Source organism: Schistocerca serialis, chromosome 2, assembly GCF_023864345.2.
Source record: "Schistocerca serialis cubense isolate TAMUIC-IGC-003099 chromosome 2, iqSchSeri2.2, whole genome shotgun sequence".
In the NCBI taxonomy this organism is placed as follows: domain Eukaryota; kingdom Metazoa; phylum Arthropoda; class Insecta; order Orthoptera; family Acrididae; genus Schistocerca; species Schistocerca serialis.
In genome coordinates, this window is record NC_064639.1 from 447,610,748 (window position 1) to 447,628,086 (window position 17,339).

A 17,339-nucleotide genomic window follows, 5' to 3' on the forward strand; every position below is an offset into this window, starting at 1 on the left:
CGCAGGTTCGAATCCTGCCTCGGGCATGGGTGTGTGTGCTGTCCTTAGGTTAGTTAGGTTTAAGTAGTTCTAAGTTCTAGGGGACTCATGACCTCAGAAGTTAAGTCCCATAGCGCTCAGAGCCATTTGAATCATTTTTTTTTTTTTTTTGTTACTGAATCACAATGTTCTGAGAGGTTACAGAAACCCACTATAGTAGCCACCAAAGATGCTTTAGAATTACGCGATCTAGTCAACTACTTTCTTTGGTACATCAGAGCGATTACTGAGATTACTTCTTCTCGATGCTTCGGCTTTACAACAAAATAATTATGTGCGTCGGCCAAAATTTAAATACCCCCAAAAGACACCACGCTAATACCTTGTGACCGCATCTCTAGCCTCGATAAAAACCTTAATGTGGTGAGGAAGAGAAAACAACTTTCTTCAGTCATCCCATATGCGTGTGGAGTCACTCATTGATGATTAGAGCCCAAAGGGATACTGAATTGCATGGATCTTGATTGCTATTTAACACACACCGTTCCATACAGTCCCAGACATTTTCTGTGGGCTTAAGGTCGGTTGGTTTACTAGCCACTCGAGGTGCGAGAAGAGTGCCTGTGGGTTCGTCAAACGAGAAACATTTGCGTGTACACAAGTGTTGTCTGTGTACGCAGTATACTCCGAATGAAAATGTAAAAGAAAGGGTCGTCTCGCTCGTCGGGCGCGGACGGCAACGTCCGGGGACGCCTCTTCCTTCCCAGGTTCAGAGCAAGGTTCCACGCCTGACTGAGTTGTAGGTCATGGTACCCCACCTGTCTGCGCATAGTGCAAATCATGGAAAAGTGCCGATGTGTTTCAAATATATGTGAGTCGTGTAACTGAGGCGGGACGTGGGGACCAGCCCGGTATTCACCTAGAGGGATGTGGAAAACCGCCTAAAAACCACATTCAGGCTGGCTGGTACACCGGACCTCTTCGTTAATCCGGCGGGCGGATTCGATACGGGGCTGGCACGCCTACCCGAGTCCAGGAAGCAGCGCATTAGCGCTCTTTTTTTATGTATTTATTGATTTATTTTTTTTACATGATTACGGTTAGGAAACGGGTACAAATGAGTTTTCTAGTAACTAAGTGTTACAAGTAAGTGCTACAACGACAAAAGTGGCACAAAAGAGTAATCAAAAAAATAAAAATGTAAATCACTGATGCAATTCCAACTAAAATGTTCTTCAATAAGTGTAACTGGTTCCACTTGGTGCTTCGCCATCGTTATCTGGTATCTCCAACAGCGCCTTTGAAGGGCATCGGCAACGGAGGCATTCTGCTTCGCTAGTGCCTCAAGGAAATCAGCATCCTTGCAACAGCCTGTCTCTTCCTTCGCTCATGGCTGACAAGGCAGAACGTTGAGCCGTTAGTGTGATGCGGCACAGAACATTAACCGCAGCTTGGCACTCCCCAGCTGAGTGGGGGTTTAACGAAAACGCTGCGTAAATAATTTGCGAAGAGCGTACGGTATTTCGGTGTGCGTTCGAGGGCATTGTGAGCATTTTGTAGGAACCACCAGTAATCAAGTTGCTCTTTCTCTCCGTCGCTAAAGATATAGGCGACGGTAAGTCCTTTGAACCATGTAAGCGCATGATATTTTGCGGCCGGAAAGTAAGTTTCATCTGGACAGAGTAGGGTCTGAGGGTCAATCATATCAGGTGTGACCCGGAGGTAACAAGCCAATATCTCCGGACGATGATGCGCAAGTAAAACGATGTTCGTCGGTATCCAAGAGGTGACAATCTGGGCAATAAGATGAGTCTGCCAGTCCAATAGTGTGAAGTCGCTGTCGTGTGGCATATTTTTTGTTGGCGATCTGATACCACTTCGAACGCACCGTGGATGACAGAAAGTTGTGGTGTATCGTTTTCCACACTCTTGGCCAGTGAACCGTAGGGTACTTGTTTTCCACCACGTTATTGGGAACAGCCCGCAGAAGGTTGGTATAAAAATCTTTCGACTTTGGTGGACGTGTGGCGGAGAGGTTCGAGCTGACATAGCTGTAATCAAGAATGAGGGTCGACACATGGGAGAGCTGTGGTGCGACGTGCGCAACCGACACCGGCGGAACGTTAGACACTGGCATCAGAACCTGTAGTAAACGACCCGTGAGAGAGGTATGTTGACGTTTCCAACGTTTCCTCATGTTGCTCATGTAAAGGGCAGCTGCTCTCGCTCTGACGTTGACCAATCCCAGCCCCCCCTTGTGCACTGGGAGGGTAAGAGTGTCGTATCGTACTTTAAATATATGACCTGCGGAAACTTAGTAACTGAAGGCCGCCTGAAGCCGGCGACCTATCTGCAGCGGTAGTGGGAGGACCTGTGCCACGTGGTTGAGTTTTGATGCCACGTAGAGGTTCAGGTATTCAACACGTTGTAGCTGATTCAAGACCCGGAGCAGGTTCTGTCGCACCATTGCACGTATGATCTGTAATAACCGTCGGTAGTTTGCTGCAGCTGTTTTACGTACGTCTTTCTTGAACGTGATTCCCAAATATCGCAGATCAGAAACTGGTGGAAGGGGAGCGAAGGCTTTCGGTCCGAGACCACGCCCAATATCCAACGCCGCCGACTTGTTGACGTTCAGAAGACTGCCTGCGGCCTGTCCCTATCGCTCAATCCAGGTTAGTACGCTTTGAACTTCGTCATTGGAACGAACCAGCAGTAGCAGGTCGTCATCGTATGTCCTATAGCGAAAGGTGACGTCCCGCAGCTTGATGCCAGATAGGCGGTGGTTAAGGCCCCCTAGGAGTGGCTCGAGTGCGATTGCATAAAGGTAGGTAGAAAGGGGACAACCCTGTCGTAGAGACCTCTTAATGGGTACTGGTCCTACCGTCCTTCCATTGACCTGGACGTGTGTGCTGGCTGCGGTCCAAAGACGCCGTAGGGTGTCGATGAGGCCCGGGGGGAATCCCATACAGTCCATCACGCGTAGAGGAAGTTGTGGTGCACTCTATCAAAGGCTCGGTTGAAATCGATGGAGACGATCGCCGCTCTCAGACGGCACGCAGAAGCGATCGCTATTAAGTCCCTGCAGTCACCGGTGGCCATGTGTATGTTGGCTTCTCCCCCATGCGACGTCTGTTCCGGAGCGAGAATCGTCGGCAAAGTCGTCTTAATAAGGCTCGACATAATCCTGGCGAAAATCTTGTAATCGGCGTTCAGCATTGTAAGCGGCCGGTAGTCGTTAATCGATAGCCCTCCACCTGGCTTGTGTACCGGTATGAGAAGTCCTTCTACAAACTATGGCGGCACAACACAGTCTGCAGACATAAGTCCGCGGAACATTATAACCCAGCGAGGCATCATGATGTCACGGAAAGTCCGGTAGAATTCGATGGGCAATCCATCAGGTCTAGGAGACTTATTGGCCGCACCTTTGTCCACGGCGTCTTCGACTTCTTCGAGTGAGATTTCCTCTGTTAGTGCATTCACGGTAGCCTCGTCGATAGTACGTGTTACCTGCTGTAACACTTCAGTAGTGGCCTCGTCATCAACGGTTCTTTCCTGGTAAAGATGACGAAAATGATCCTCCACCGCCTTTACTATGGTTGCTTGGGCCGTACATAAGCGATCTTCGTGTGTCCTGAATTGTGTGATTAAATGTTGGCGTTGTCGGCGCTTATCCGCCACAACGTGGTGCATAATGGGTTCCTCTGCAACCGTTCGGTCGTGCCGTCGCGAGCGGACTACTGCACCTTCTAGTCGGCGCTTCGTCAATGATAGTATGTGAGCCTTGATTCTGCTTTGTTCATGTTGTCTCTCCGGGGAAGGGGGTAAGGCGTCGAGGTCTCTGAGTGCCACGTAGTAAAAATCGAGGGTCTGTCGATGCCACGCAGTCACGTCCTTGCCATATTGCATAAGTGCCCTACGGATTGCTGGTTTGGCACAGAGGAGCCACCACTCCAGGGTCAAGTGTATCGTGGGTGGCGGCGTTCACAGTCAGTTCACGTTGCTGCAACTTGCCGACGGCAATCCAGGTTCTGGAGATGAGTTATGTTGCGCTTCCAAAAGCCATCGCTGCGCCAGACCTGTTGGGGGCGTAGGTCTATAGTGCAGATATAGGCACTATGATCGGAATAGGCTTGAGGCCATAGTTCGGCGTCCACCACACCTTGTGTGAGATCTTGTGATACATATATGCGATCAAGTCGGCTGGCCGAATGACTGGTAAGATGGCGCTCTCGGCTAACCTGGCGGGTTACAACTGCAACTCGTTCTGCAGAGCCAAACATATAAGGCGTTGAAGTGATCTGCTAGAAAATATAAATTTCAAATAATGCCCACCTTCTTTCTTGAAAAAACAAACTTTCACGGTTTATGGCAGTATCCTTTTTAAAGTATTTTGACTTTTCTCAACTCATGATTAATCAGGTACACTTCCAAGAATTTTAAATTCTTTCGAAGTGCGTTATCTGCTTATTCAGGTGCAACTTTAAAAATTTTAAATATTTTGAATCTCTGTTGTCTACAGAAAGAGTTAAGTATTATATTTTACCTTAGTTTTAGCTGTGACGATTATTATTAAACGTAATCGAAATTATTCATCAATTGCAGCTATCTGCATATGAGATAATTATGACAAATATTTTTAAAAATTTGTACAGTTGTGATATCTCACCTGGCAATCCGTCATTTATTATTAATGCGTTCTGGTTTCCCTATATCGTTTAATTTACCACGTTTCATAATGTTTCGTCAGAAAATAATAAAATAACAACCGTGCAGGATATGCAGCGCGCTGCGCGCCCTGACAGAAGCGCCGCCGCAGCTGCCCTGACCTCCCGCTGGCTCTCGACCGCGCTGTGCTGGGCTGAGCTGGGCTGGCTGCAACTTGTTGCTCCGCTCGCCTGATATGCACAAATCATGCGATATGGCTGCAAACAGCAATACGAAACACGCAGCCGGGCACCTCTGATGTTGCCCAGAGGGGACTCTACCGCTCCAAGGAAACGAGCACCGTTTGCAGACCTGTGGGTTCGTATAGAGCGCGTGTCTGGTACAGTCTGCCAGCAGGCTGTCTCTTACCAAGAGTTCGGTTAAATACTACTATAAACGCTGAAACTTCCTGGCAGATTAAAACTATGTGCCGGGCCGAGACTCGAACTCGGGACCTTTGCCTTTTGCGCGCAAGTGCTCTGCCATCCGAGCTACCCAAGCGCGACTCACTCCCCCTCCTCACAGCTTTACTTCTGCCAGTACGTCTCCTTTCTTTCAGGAGTGCTAGTTCTGCAGGGTTCGCAGGAGAGCTTCTGTAAATTTTAGAAAGAAGGAGACGAGGTACTGGCAGAAGTAAAGCTGTGAGGACAGGGCGTGAGTCGTGCTTGGATAGCTCAGATGGTAGAGCACTTGCCCGCGAAAGGCAAAGGTCCCGAGTTCAAGTCTCGGTCCGGCACAGAGTTTTAATCTGCCAGGAAGTTTCATATCAGCGCACACTCCGCTGCAGAGTAAAAATCTCATTCTGCTATAAACGCTGTCACTTTCAAATCTTTGAGAATCTCCTCACACATATGAAATTAATAAGTTCTGAACGAAAACAAGAAAACTGAAGTATCTCGAAGACATTTACTAATTTTGATTTATACGCGTATGATTTCCCCGAATAACACATACATTCAGCTTCACTGCACGCTTTTCTTCCGTCTTACTATGGCCGGCCTGAGGGATATTTTCTCTTAAAATGTCTGTGTCTCTGCCCATATTCCCCATGATTACACGATTGCCGAACAATCACTGGAAACAGACACATCCATTAAATATCTCGGCGTGTACGTAAATAATTTAAAGTGGAACGACAGCTAAGAGTAAGGAAGACACGTGGCAGACTGGTTCGTTGGAAGTCACCTCAGGAAGTGTAGCCCACATTCCTTTGACATATACTTGAATCTAGCTCATCAGTCTGGGATCCATATTAGATAGAATTCGTAAAGAGAAAAGGTCGGAAGGAGAGTAGGGCGTTTCACCACAGATTCGTTTAGTAAGCAGGACAAAGTCACCGATATAGTCATCCTACTGCAGTGACACAGGAGAGTGGATATACACCGTCGTGTGCTGTATTGCTAAAATTCCGAGAGCGTTCTTTCCTAGAAGAGTCAGTCAACAGAGGGTATCAAGAGTATAGTTAGAGATATTTTGATCATTGGTACCTTGACATGTAACCAGTTAAGTGTCTTAGTTGTATTTTCTCTGCGTTTAACAGTCTTCCTGCAAACACATCTCATCGTAAGTTACCACTTGATGTTTACTGCATGGCCGTAACTGAGCGCCGAAGTGGACTACGCCTGTCAGTACAGACTACCCTCTTGCTTCCATACAAGAACATTGCTGTACCTAACCTCCTGTGCAGGGAAAAATAAGCATAAAAATTAAAGGCTTGCTTCTACCACTCATTCTTCGAGGTGGTAACCATCCTAAAAACATACTACTCGTAAAGCTATAATTATTAATCTGCAAATGACGTAAATACTTATGTAATGTTGTTCAGTGCACTGTCCTCAGTCACCAATAGAAACATCTTCACTCATACCGCTAACGCACTGTATATTGCTTCCTCGTGTGTGTACCTCGCGAAGAGACCAACGAGGTAAAGTGAGAAAGATTTCAGGCTACACAATAGTTTCTCCCTCGCCACATTTGGAAATAGAAATGAAGGAAGTGGTTGTAGAATACAATGTACCCTCTGCCACACACCATAACGTGGCTTCCAGAGTGTAGATGTAGATGTAGACATTGTACAGCGCAATACTCAGAAATCTTTCCTTTACCTCCATGTCGCATTTCAGGATCAAAACCATGCTCTCGCATAGCTTTTGATGTACATCTTTCAAGAATGGGTCTCTCAATGTGTTGCAAAGTGTATGTTGTTTCGAAACTTCCTGGAAGATTAAAGCTATATGTCGAAAGGAGACTCGAAACCGGAACGCCTTTTGCAAGCAATACTCTTGTCGAATGAGCTTTCCACGCACAACACACGACTAATGATGCACACTTTGTACAAAATTCAGATTTATGCTACCTTGAAATGGCTGAAAACTGGAAGCGGGACAGGAATAAAAACAAATAATGCACAGTAACTGATTCATCATCATGATGTTCTACATGTATTGGGTTTTATCCCTTTACACCTTCTTACAGAGATTAGTCTAACTCCTTTTGTTGGGCCTCCCTGTGTTTGTTTCGTTCTGTTAGTTTGTATTTGGGTAGCAAGGTAACTCGTTTGCTTTTACAGCGTGCAACTCAATTAAAGAATAACTTTTTCTAAAACCCATAATTGTCTCCCATTGCGACACATAAGTTTGAAATCTGGCTCAAAGATGCCTACAATCTTCCCTCTGTAATGGTGGGAAAAGCTGGTGCCCTGCGTCACATTAGCACCAAATTTCACCATAATTCTGCCCAACGTCACCGCAGACGTATAGCATGACGGGAAAGTCGCCATACCGTCTCTTACCCACTTTCAGCTTCCTTTTGACGGACGCCTCCGAAATGGAACCGCGGTGCCCAGCCCTGAGATTCACGCGTTTTTGTTGGCGGTTGCCGAGGAAAAGATTCCAGAGACTCCACCTCTCAGAATTGGCACGAAAATGTCTTGTGGGATGGCGTAAAGGCCGTCAATGAACTCACTCCTTTTCTAGAGGAGTTCATTCCCACCTACTTCGCAGTTGAAAACGACAATTCGCAGTATAATGAGCAACAGGGCCACGTTCTTGTCAGTCTTCGACGCTGCTGACTCATCCTGGACGATTCAGTCCTTGTCGAAGGACTCTTGGAATACAGAGCTACTGAAATTTTTGCTCTGGTGTACAGAGTGGAACCACTAGGGGCCATTCAGAAGCAGTCGGCGAAATTAGTATGCGTTCCGAATCAGCAAAGGGTGCTTAACCTTTTCCGGCCATCCGGTTTTGCGCCAACCTATGACGTGATCCCGGATTGGCACAACATTGGTACATGCGTGAATAAAATGGTAAAGGATTCTTCTAACGGGTTTGTGACACTTGCACGGAGGGAATGTGTTAACATTTGCACGGAGCCCAAGACACTGTAGACAGTAGACAGGGTGTTCAAGAAGTGGGATACCCCGGCTTGTCCGCCGGCGCCTGCGTCGTATTCTGGGGGAGGCCAAAGCCCATTTCCTGCACGAAGTTCCCTGTCCCCGCGCCATTCTTGAATTTTCTGAATAAAAATCGACTAACAGTCTTCACGAGGCGGTGCCGTAGTAGGGGTATCTAGTTGTAACCTAGTGCCTATTTCCTCGCAGATTGTTGATCTTACTGAACAGAACCTCAAGAATGAGATAGACACAATAAAGAGCATTGCCATAAGCAAAACAATTGACAATTTAGACAGACAAATACACAAAAGCAAGACAACGACTGACAACACTATGAAAGAAGAGAAAATATTCGCCAGTATCCCATACCTGGACCCCATGTCACAAAAAATAGCTAAACTTTTCAAAAAAAAAAGGTAACAGTTTCATTTTCAACTAATAATAAGTAAGGAAACTTACTCATCCATAACATAAAATCAAATAAGCAAACATACAACAACACTGGAGTGTACAAAGTATAATGTCCCAGTTGTCCTGCCACCTATGTAGGAAAAACTGGCAGAAACTTCAAAACCCGTTTTCAAGAACATGTAAATGCTTTCAGGCTCAACCACTTTGAAAAATCAGTCATTGCACAACATATGTTGGAAACGAAACAAGAAAATAATTTGGTAGTATTACATAATGAAGCCAATGGCAAGACTTTAAATCTGTTAGAACAACTGGAGATATACCTCCACAAAATCAAAAAACCAGAATCGATGTTAAATGAATAAAAAGATTTCGCAAGCAACAGCTACTTCAGTAATTTTAAAGATCTGCTCTAAAGTTATCTCCTGCATATGTCAATTGTTTCCTGCATATGTCAATAGTTTAATAATTATATCTTTAGAACTATTAAAAATTCATCTTTCACCACTCCATGTAGAAAAACATTTGTGAAGTGTTTGCAAACATGTGTTTGCGAATGTGCCTCTTGAATGAAGTGATATGCTTGAAAACGATGGAGGAAAAGACTGATGCTGCTACTAACACGTTAAAAACGCTTTTCTTGGATTATTTGGTAAGTTTACACTATTCATCTTTTCCACTGTTTCGCACGTATTTTCCGCATCTGACTTACGAAATTCATAACCTATCATCAAACCTTTTCGTAACAGATATACGACTTTCATCTCATTCAAGAGAACAAATAAAGCATGTATTAAGACGAATTACACCTGAAGATGGATCCACAAGGTCCGAAATGCATCGTGTACTGAATAAAACACGAAAAACTGTGACTGAAGGAGTTTTTTAATTCATACCACGAGTGAACTTCAGCGTATTCCCTAAATTTATATTTACACAGTCAACGGGCAAAGTAAGTGATTTACACCGAGTGGCTGCCAATTGTTTCGCTTCAGTTTGCCTGGAACTCTTGCAACCTGTTTTTCCCAGCTTGAGCTAATACCAAGGTCGGAGTAAATATGGTTCCGTTTCATGGTGATAGAGATAAAAACTTATTTTGGCATCTTTCGGTGTGCCACAGCTCCTTACTCAGTCCGTATTTCAAACATTTCTTAGACGTGCTTGTAATCGGAATACAGCCAAATCGTTTTGGTATCTAAGAGTAAACACTCCAAAGATGTGAAATAACCGTTAATTTATTTATTTATTTATTTATTTATTTTTGAGATTGAAGTGTTAGGATGGAGTCTTACCCTTGAAAAGGAGAGAAACTATTTTTAAAGGGAGGAAAAGTAGCATGATTGTCGGGTTCCAAGCTTCAAAGCGGTCAGACACGTCATTACCAACGTATCAGTGCAAGGTGCCAAGTCAATATGTCTGTTGTAAGCGATGGTGTCTTGACACGCTTAGTGTTCTACTAATACTCTTCAAAGTTTTGAACACAACGAAAAAATTCAGTTTACAACAATATTACAAACCGGCGTAGAAATATTTTTAAAATTTTTGAAAAGGCCCACTTTTAAGCGATATGACAGAGGAAAGTATTCGTCACATGGGAGCAGAGAAATTAACATCTCAACAATTTTCCCAACATTTTCACCACGAAAATCTTTTTTTTTTTCAGGACAAACACGCAATAAATGAATCTGCAGTTAGATCATGTTGCCGTACCGCTTTTCAGCTCTAAGGGGTTGCACAGTTTCAGTGATTCTTGGGCTATGTTGACAGTATGGAAACTCAGCTACAGCCAGAACTTACACACCTATAGTGGGATGTTTGCGTTATTAGTTTCATAGCAAAATTAGTCTCGTAGACTTCCATTTCCTCAGTGTAAATCTTCACGACTTTACAAGTCTGCAGCTACGATTATGTCGATATTTAGAATTACATGTACACGCTGCTATTTTACGCAATGAAGAGAATGAAATCCACCCACAGAAGCTCACTGGTAGACTTCAGCTTAAGAGCTTGTCTTAGAATTAGCATTACTCGAAAAGTGGTACCAGACATTGATCCTTCAGTGACAAGCAAAAGTAGTAATATTCATTGACATTCTGTGATTTTATGCTTAAGGTTTAAATAAAATGGTAACGAAATAAAAATTTGTCAACTTAAATTTCGTCGCAAAATGGCAGTCATCATAAGGCTGCAACAATCGTAAGAAATGTACCTTACATAGCCACCCCTTCCCCGTTCTCTGCATCATGAAAATATTAAAAGAATGTTGAATTTCATTGTCAATTCTCATTAATACAACACTCTTAAAATAAATTTGCCACGAAACCCGTTAATGGGCCATCCTGAAGCGATACGCGGTTGCTCACTGCTGTGGTGTAAACGCGAGACAGCTCGTACGAGCAGTTTTGCTGGAATGTTAGACTTTCTAGTGTGCCTGTGCCTGCAAAAAGCCGGTTTGTCCGGCAAGAGCCACAAGCTCCGTGCAAATGTCACTCCGTGCAAATGTTCCAACCTCGTCTAACCCTCCCCTCTCACCTATCAATTCGGCAATGCCGTTGGTGCCAACCGTCCACCTTTGATGAGCACATTAAAAATGTGCTTGTACAGAGAGAACCTGTGACGAAATCCTAGGCGCTTGTAGACAGGCAGCCCCTTCAACACTCCTCTGATCCCGCATGCCTACTAGCAGGTGCAAAAGCAGCAGCGTAGCCTGCCTGCAGACACATAGGACTCTCGTCATGGGTTGTCTATATGCAGGTACATTTTCAAAGTGCTCAACAAAGGCGGGCGGTATCGAATGTGTTGCCGAACTGGCGGGTGTTAGAGGGACCATTTACCGTTTATTAAGACTTATGTCACTGTCGCACACCTCCGTCATTACGCCAGAGGAGGTCACCAAATGTGAGGGTTGAAAAAGCATGAGTACCTTTTGCTGCTTCAGATCGCGTTCGCTTGTCGTCGAATGTGTTTGAACAGTCATAATATACTCCACAGGTGTGAAATCACATTCAGTGTGGTTCTTGGCCCACGCTGTCCGTAGAGAAAGATTAAATCGTCCAGTGGGCGTCAGTAGTGTCAAAGGTTGTCAATGAGGTCGATCTGTTTCTCATCACACTGCGAATCGACGTTTTGGACTGAGAAATGTGTATGAATCAACGCCCCAGTGAAAGGCGTCCCTTATGCCACCCCGTAAGGCCTTTTCTGTGTCTATCCTGAAGAGACATGGAGGTGTCTGAGAAGTAAATGCCTGACACAAAAATATATCAGGGTGATAGGGGACATGTTTGAAGGTGCAGTGACACAAGTCAGGAGCAGTGCAGGCGCGACAAAGGCATTTCCAGGGATCTGCTCTCAGCCCATATCTCTTTGAACTTGTCATTGAAGTTCTAGTCAAAGATATGAAAAAAGAGGCACCTTAGAGTATGATATTTTCCGGTGATGTTGTAATCTGTAAACCCACCAAGGAGGCACTTCGTGACAAGTGGACAGTGGAGAAAAGCTCTAGAGGAAATGGGAATGAGAATTAGCAGAGTGAAAACAGAGTATATGTGTACTAAGGATACCAAAGATCGATATATTAACATGTAAGGAGAACAACTGACGCTGGTTAAGAAATTGAAATACCTAGGCTCTTAAACGCAAAGTGATGGAGGACTGGAGGCCGAAATACAGCACAGGATAAATAGTGGGTGCATGAACTGGAGGAAACTGAGTGGAGTACTGTGAGATAAGAGTGTTAGCTGCAGAATGAAAGGAAATCTTTACAAGTCTGTGGTGAGGCCTCCGATGCTGTATAGTGCAGAATCTTGGCCAATTACAAAAGCCCAAGAGAAAAAGATAGAAGTGGCAGAAACTAGAATGTTAAAGTGGATAGGTGGGGTGACACGAAAGGATAAACTAAGAAATGAATACATCAGGGGACCAGTGAAAGTGGGGCCCATAGGGAAGAAGATCCAAGAAAGTAGCCTAAGATGGTATGTACATGTACACGGAAGAGGGGAGTATTAGGTGAGGCGAAGAGTTGAAGACCTAGAAATCGAATGATCAAGGAGAAGAGGAAGACCGAAACTGAGATGGAAAGACAAGGTAGTAGGGGACCTACGGGAGAGAGGATGGCTCAGAGAAGAAGCACTGGATAGGGATTTATGAAAGAGAAGGATCCAGCAAAGCAACGCAGATCCACATGGCGTGGGAAAAGGCTGAGATGATGATGATGATTCTGGGGGGTGGCTTCTCTGAAAAGTGTTCTTCGGCTATTAGCTGAATTGGATGCTACTATACGTGACTCGTATATTTCGGCCTCATACAATAGTATGAGGTAGGCGAGATTTCAAAGATAATGCCAGTTATTTAATTCACAAAGTTAACGTTCCTTAAAATAATAAAACCAGAGTCATTGATAGGCGATCTACAAATATACATTCAAAATAATATGATTTTTTACACTAGAAAACAGTAGATAAAAAATTCCTAATTTGTACCTAGTCTGCATTGATCACCGTCTCTACAAACTGCTAACCAAGTCTGAAATCTCACTGCCTAGCCCGCCAATACTCAACTTTTCTGGCAGCTGCAAGACTATAACTCTACTCGCTTCCAGTGGTTATTACTCCAATGGGGCACCGTTATTCACAGCATGACGATCTGCTTCGGGCTGTTCACAAATTTTCTTACGTTTTATACACTCCTGGAAATGGAAAAAAGAACACATTGACACCGGTGTGTCAGACCCACCATACTTGCTCCGGACACTGCGAGAGGGCTGTACAAGCAATGATCACACGCACGGCACAGCGGACACACCAGGAACCGCGGTGTTGGCCGTCGAATGGCGCTAGCTGCGCAGCATTTGTGCACCGCCGCCGTCAGTGTCAGCCAGTTTGCCGTGGCATACGGAGCTCCATCGCAGTCTTTAACACTGGTAGCATGCCGCGACAGCGTGGACGTGAACCGTATGTGCAGTTGACGGACTTGGAGCGAGGGCGTATAGTGGGCATGCGGGAGGCCGGGTGGACGTACCGCCGAATTGCTCAACACGTGTGGCGTGAGGTCTCCACAGTACATCGATGTTGTCGCCAGTGGTCGGCGGAAGGTGCACGTGCCCGTCGACCTGGGACCGGACCGCAGCGACGCACGGATGCACGCCAAGATCGTAGGATCCTACGCAGTGCCGTAGGGGACCGCACCGCCACTTCCCAGCAAATTAGGGACACTGTTGCTCCTGGGGTATCGGCGAGGACCATTCGCAACCGTCTCCATGAAGCTGGGCTACGGTCCCGCACACCGTTAGGCCGTCTTCCGCTCACGCCCCAACATCGTGCAGCCCGCCTCCAGTGGTGTCGCGACAGGCGTGAATGGAGGGACGAATGGAGACGTGTCGTCTTCAGCTATGAGAGTCGCTTCTGCCTTGGTGCCAATGATGGTCGTATGCGTGTTTGGCGCCGTGCAGGTGAGCGCCACAATGAGGACTGCATACGACCGAGGCACACAGGACCAACACCCGGCATCATGGTGTGGGGAGCGATCTCCTACACTGGCCGTACACCACTGGTGATCGTCGAGGGGACACTGAATAGTGCACGGTACATCCAAACCGTCATCGAACCCATCGTTCTACCATTCCTAGACCGGCAAGGGAACTTGCTGTTCCAACAGGACAATGCACGTCCGCATGTATCCCGTGCCACCCAACGTGCTCTAGAAGGTGTAAGTCAACTACCCTGGCCAGCAAGATCTCCGGATCTGTCCCCCATTGAGCATGTTTGGGACTGGATGAAGCGTCGTCTCACGCGGTCTGCACGTCCAGCACGAACGCTCGTCCAACTGAAGCGCCAGGTGGAAATGGCATGGCAAGCCGTTCCACAGGACTACATCCAGCATCTCTACGATCGTCTCCATGGGAGAATAGCAGCCTGCATTGCTGCGAAAGGTGGATATACACTGTACTAGTGCCGACATTGTGCATGCTCTGTTGCCTGTGTCTATGTGCCTGTGGTTCTGTCAGTGTGATCATGTGATGTATCTGACCCCAGGAATGTGTCAATAAAGTTTCCCCTTCCTGGGACAATGAATTCACGGTGTTCTTATTTCAATTTCCAGGAGTGTATGTTACTACCAAGTTATTTTCATTAGTACTTCCCAATAAGCACATTGATTAGACAGCCTTTATACAAAAACAAATTCCTAGTTGACGTTTTATTTAACAGATAACAACTGATGAAGTGAAAAGTTCTGGCTTACATGTAGCACCTAACTGACGAATCAGAGCATACGTCATTTCACCGGCAACACGTTATCTAGATAAGGGTTCACCAACTTATAGAATAGTGTACAAACGGTTGTTGCATTTCACAGTCGTATTCAGCAGTAGTGTCACATAGTGACCTGATGCGTGTAATGAGTTCATCGTAATACATCTTTAAATGGTATATAACCAACTTTCAGGATTCCGTAACTCAACCGGTGAAAACGGAACCCTTAGAGCATCGCTTTCTTGTCCGTCTGTCTGCCCGTCCCGTGGTTACGCATAGTTTTTCTCAGGGATGAATAGACGTGTCAAGTTGAAATTTATGTGATATACTAATGTCCACGGTCCTTCACGAGTATAAAGATAATGCAATCAAAGATACGGCCATCTATGCCACAGATTTTGATACTCACAAACTCACTCATCAAAACCTGCAGAGCACTTCCTGTTGACCTACAATCAGATTTGGCAAGAAGCATGGTTTGACAGTACAAGTAAAGTTAAAAATTCGAAAAATGTTAAACTGCAATTGTATCACATAAAAATATCTTTTATCCATCAGAATATTGCATCCATCATTCGTCAAAAGATTAACAGAAAAATATTACTGCATACAGACATAAAATTGAAGTTGTCATCGTGTTTTAGTAAGTAAATAAAAATATTTTACTAAATCATCCCTCTTTGCATATATAATCTGAAGTCCCCTTGTCACTTCTTTTTGTTTATCTCGGTTAGCCTTAAGAACTGCTGTAGAGATCTTGATACGGTCTTGGAATTCCATCGATAACAAGTAGAAATCGTCGAGATTCTCGATCCCTGGAATGGATGAACTTTGTATAGAGCGCGGTGACGAAAGTCATGGTATATCAAATGTTTTTTTATTCCAGCCTTTGGTCACAATATCAGTACTTTTGGCGATGACCGGTTTCATTCAGTAATTACCATCCTCAGATCTTTTCTGCACCATGTCCTGATACCGTGTAGTGCAGGAACTCGACGTGGCATGGACTCCAAAAGTCGTTATAAGTCCGCTGCAGAGTTACTGAGGCGTGCTGCCTTTATAGCCGTCCGTAACTGCAAAGGTGTTGCCGGTGCAGATTTTGTGCATGAACTGACCTCTAGATTATGTTGCTTAAGTGTTCGATGGGATTCGTGTCGGGCGATTGGGTTGCCAAATCATTCGTTAGATTTGTCCAGAATGTTATCCAAGTCAGTCGCGAGCTATTGTGCCCCAGTGACATGTCTGGGAACATGAAGTCCATGAATGGCTTCAGACGGTCTCAACCCATTCCATGTAAACACAGCGGACACCATTATGGAGCCACCACTAGCTTGCACAGTGCCTTCTTGACAAGCTGGGACCGTGGCTTCGTTGGGTCAGCACCACACTCTGGCCCTACCAATAGCTACGACCAACTGAGATCGGGACATCTGCCCAGGCTAGGGTCAGGATCCAACCGATATGGTCACGAGCCCAGAAGAGAGGCTGCAGGCGATGAGTTGTTAGCAAAGGCACTCGCGTCGATCATCTGCTGCTTAACGTCAGATTTCGCAGCAATGTCCTTAGGGATACGTTAGCCATACGCCCTTCATTGATTTCTACGGTTATTTCACGCAGTGTCGCTTGCCTGTTAACGATGACAACTCTATGCAAACGTCGCTGTTCTCGGTCGTTACGTGAAGGCCTTTGGCTGCAGCATTTTCTATGGAATAGGCAATGCCTGAAATTGGTATTCTCGACGCACTCGTGACACTGTGGCTCTCAGAATAATGAATTCCCTAACGATTTCCGAAATGAAAAGCCCCATGCGTCTAGCTCCAACTACCACTCTGCATTCAAAGTCTGTTAATTTCCGCCGTGCTGCCATAATCACGTCGGTAACGTTGTCACGTGTATCGCCTGAATACAAAGGACAGCACTGCCAATCCACTATTCTTTTTATACTGTGTGCGCGATACTACTGCCATCTGTACATGTCCATATCGTTACCCCATGACTTCTATCACCCCAGTGCATACATAATTAAGTTTGTACGGAACCCTCAATGCCCCAGTTCTTTTTACGTTAATTCTGTTTCATCATTATCAAACAGAATATTCCATGTGTTATGTTGCTATTAAACAGTGTCGACGAAAGAAAGATATCTGACGAATGAAAAGAAAGGTAATGACTGAATAGCAGCATAGCGACAGGAGTCTTATAGAGTGCAACACAGCGAAGCGAGAAGGTGAAACATACCACTTCAACCGAAAATCACCCTCATTCTGGAGTGGCCCCCACTATGAGAGGCATAGAGGAAAGAAACATACTCACGTGGTGCATGATCGGCTGCGAGGCTTTGGCGATCAGTGCCCTCGTATTCCTTACCCCCGCACCTGCAAATAAAACATCTCGTAGTAAAACCTGTCAAAAAAATCTCAACAGCCAGTAGCTTACTGGATTACTGCGTTACTCTGCAGCAGCCGTGACCACACGCTACAAAGCCTTAAATTGAAACTTCCTGGCAGATTAAAACGTGTGGCGGACCGAGACTCGAACTCGGGACCTTTGCCTTTCGCGGGCAATTGCTCTACCATCTGAACTACCCGGTCCGGCACACA

At 45.4% G+C, this 17,339-nt stretch overlaps 1 protein-coding gene across 1 annotated transcript in view; it reads right to left on the reverse strand.

Moving 5' to 3' along the window:
• LOC126456067 (outer dynein arm-docking complex subunit 4-like) overlaps window positions 1-17,111 on the reverse strand; it is a 402,992-nt gene extending 385,881 nt beyond the window's left edge. The window contains exon 1 of the mRNA XM_050091822.1: window positions 17,053-17,111. Coding sequence (XP_049947779.1) covers window positions 17,053-17,061 — 9 coding nt within the window. The 5' untranslated portion in view covers window positions 17,062-17,111. The remainder of the gene's footprint in view (window positions 1-17,052) is intronic.
• Window positions 17,112-17,339: the final 228 nt, after the last annotated feature.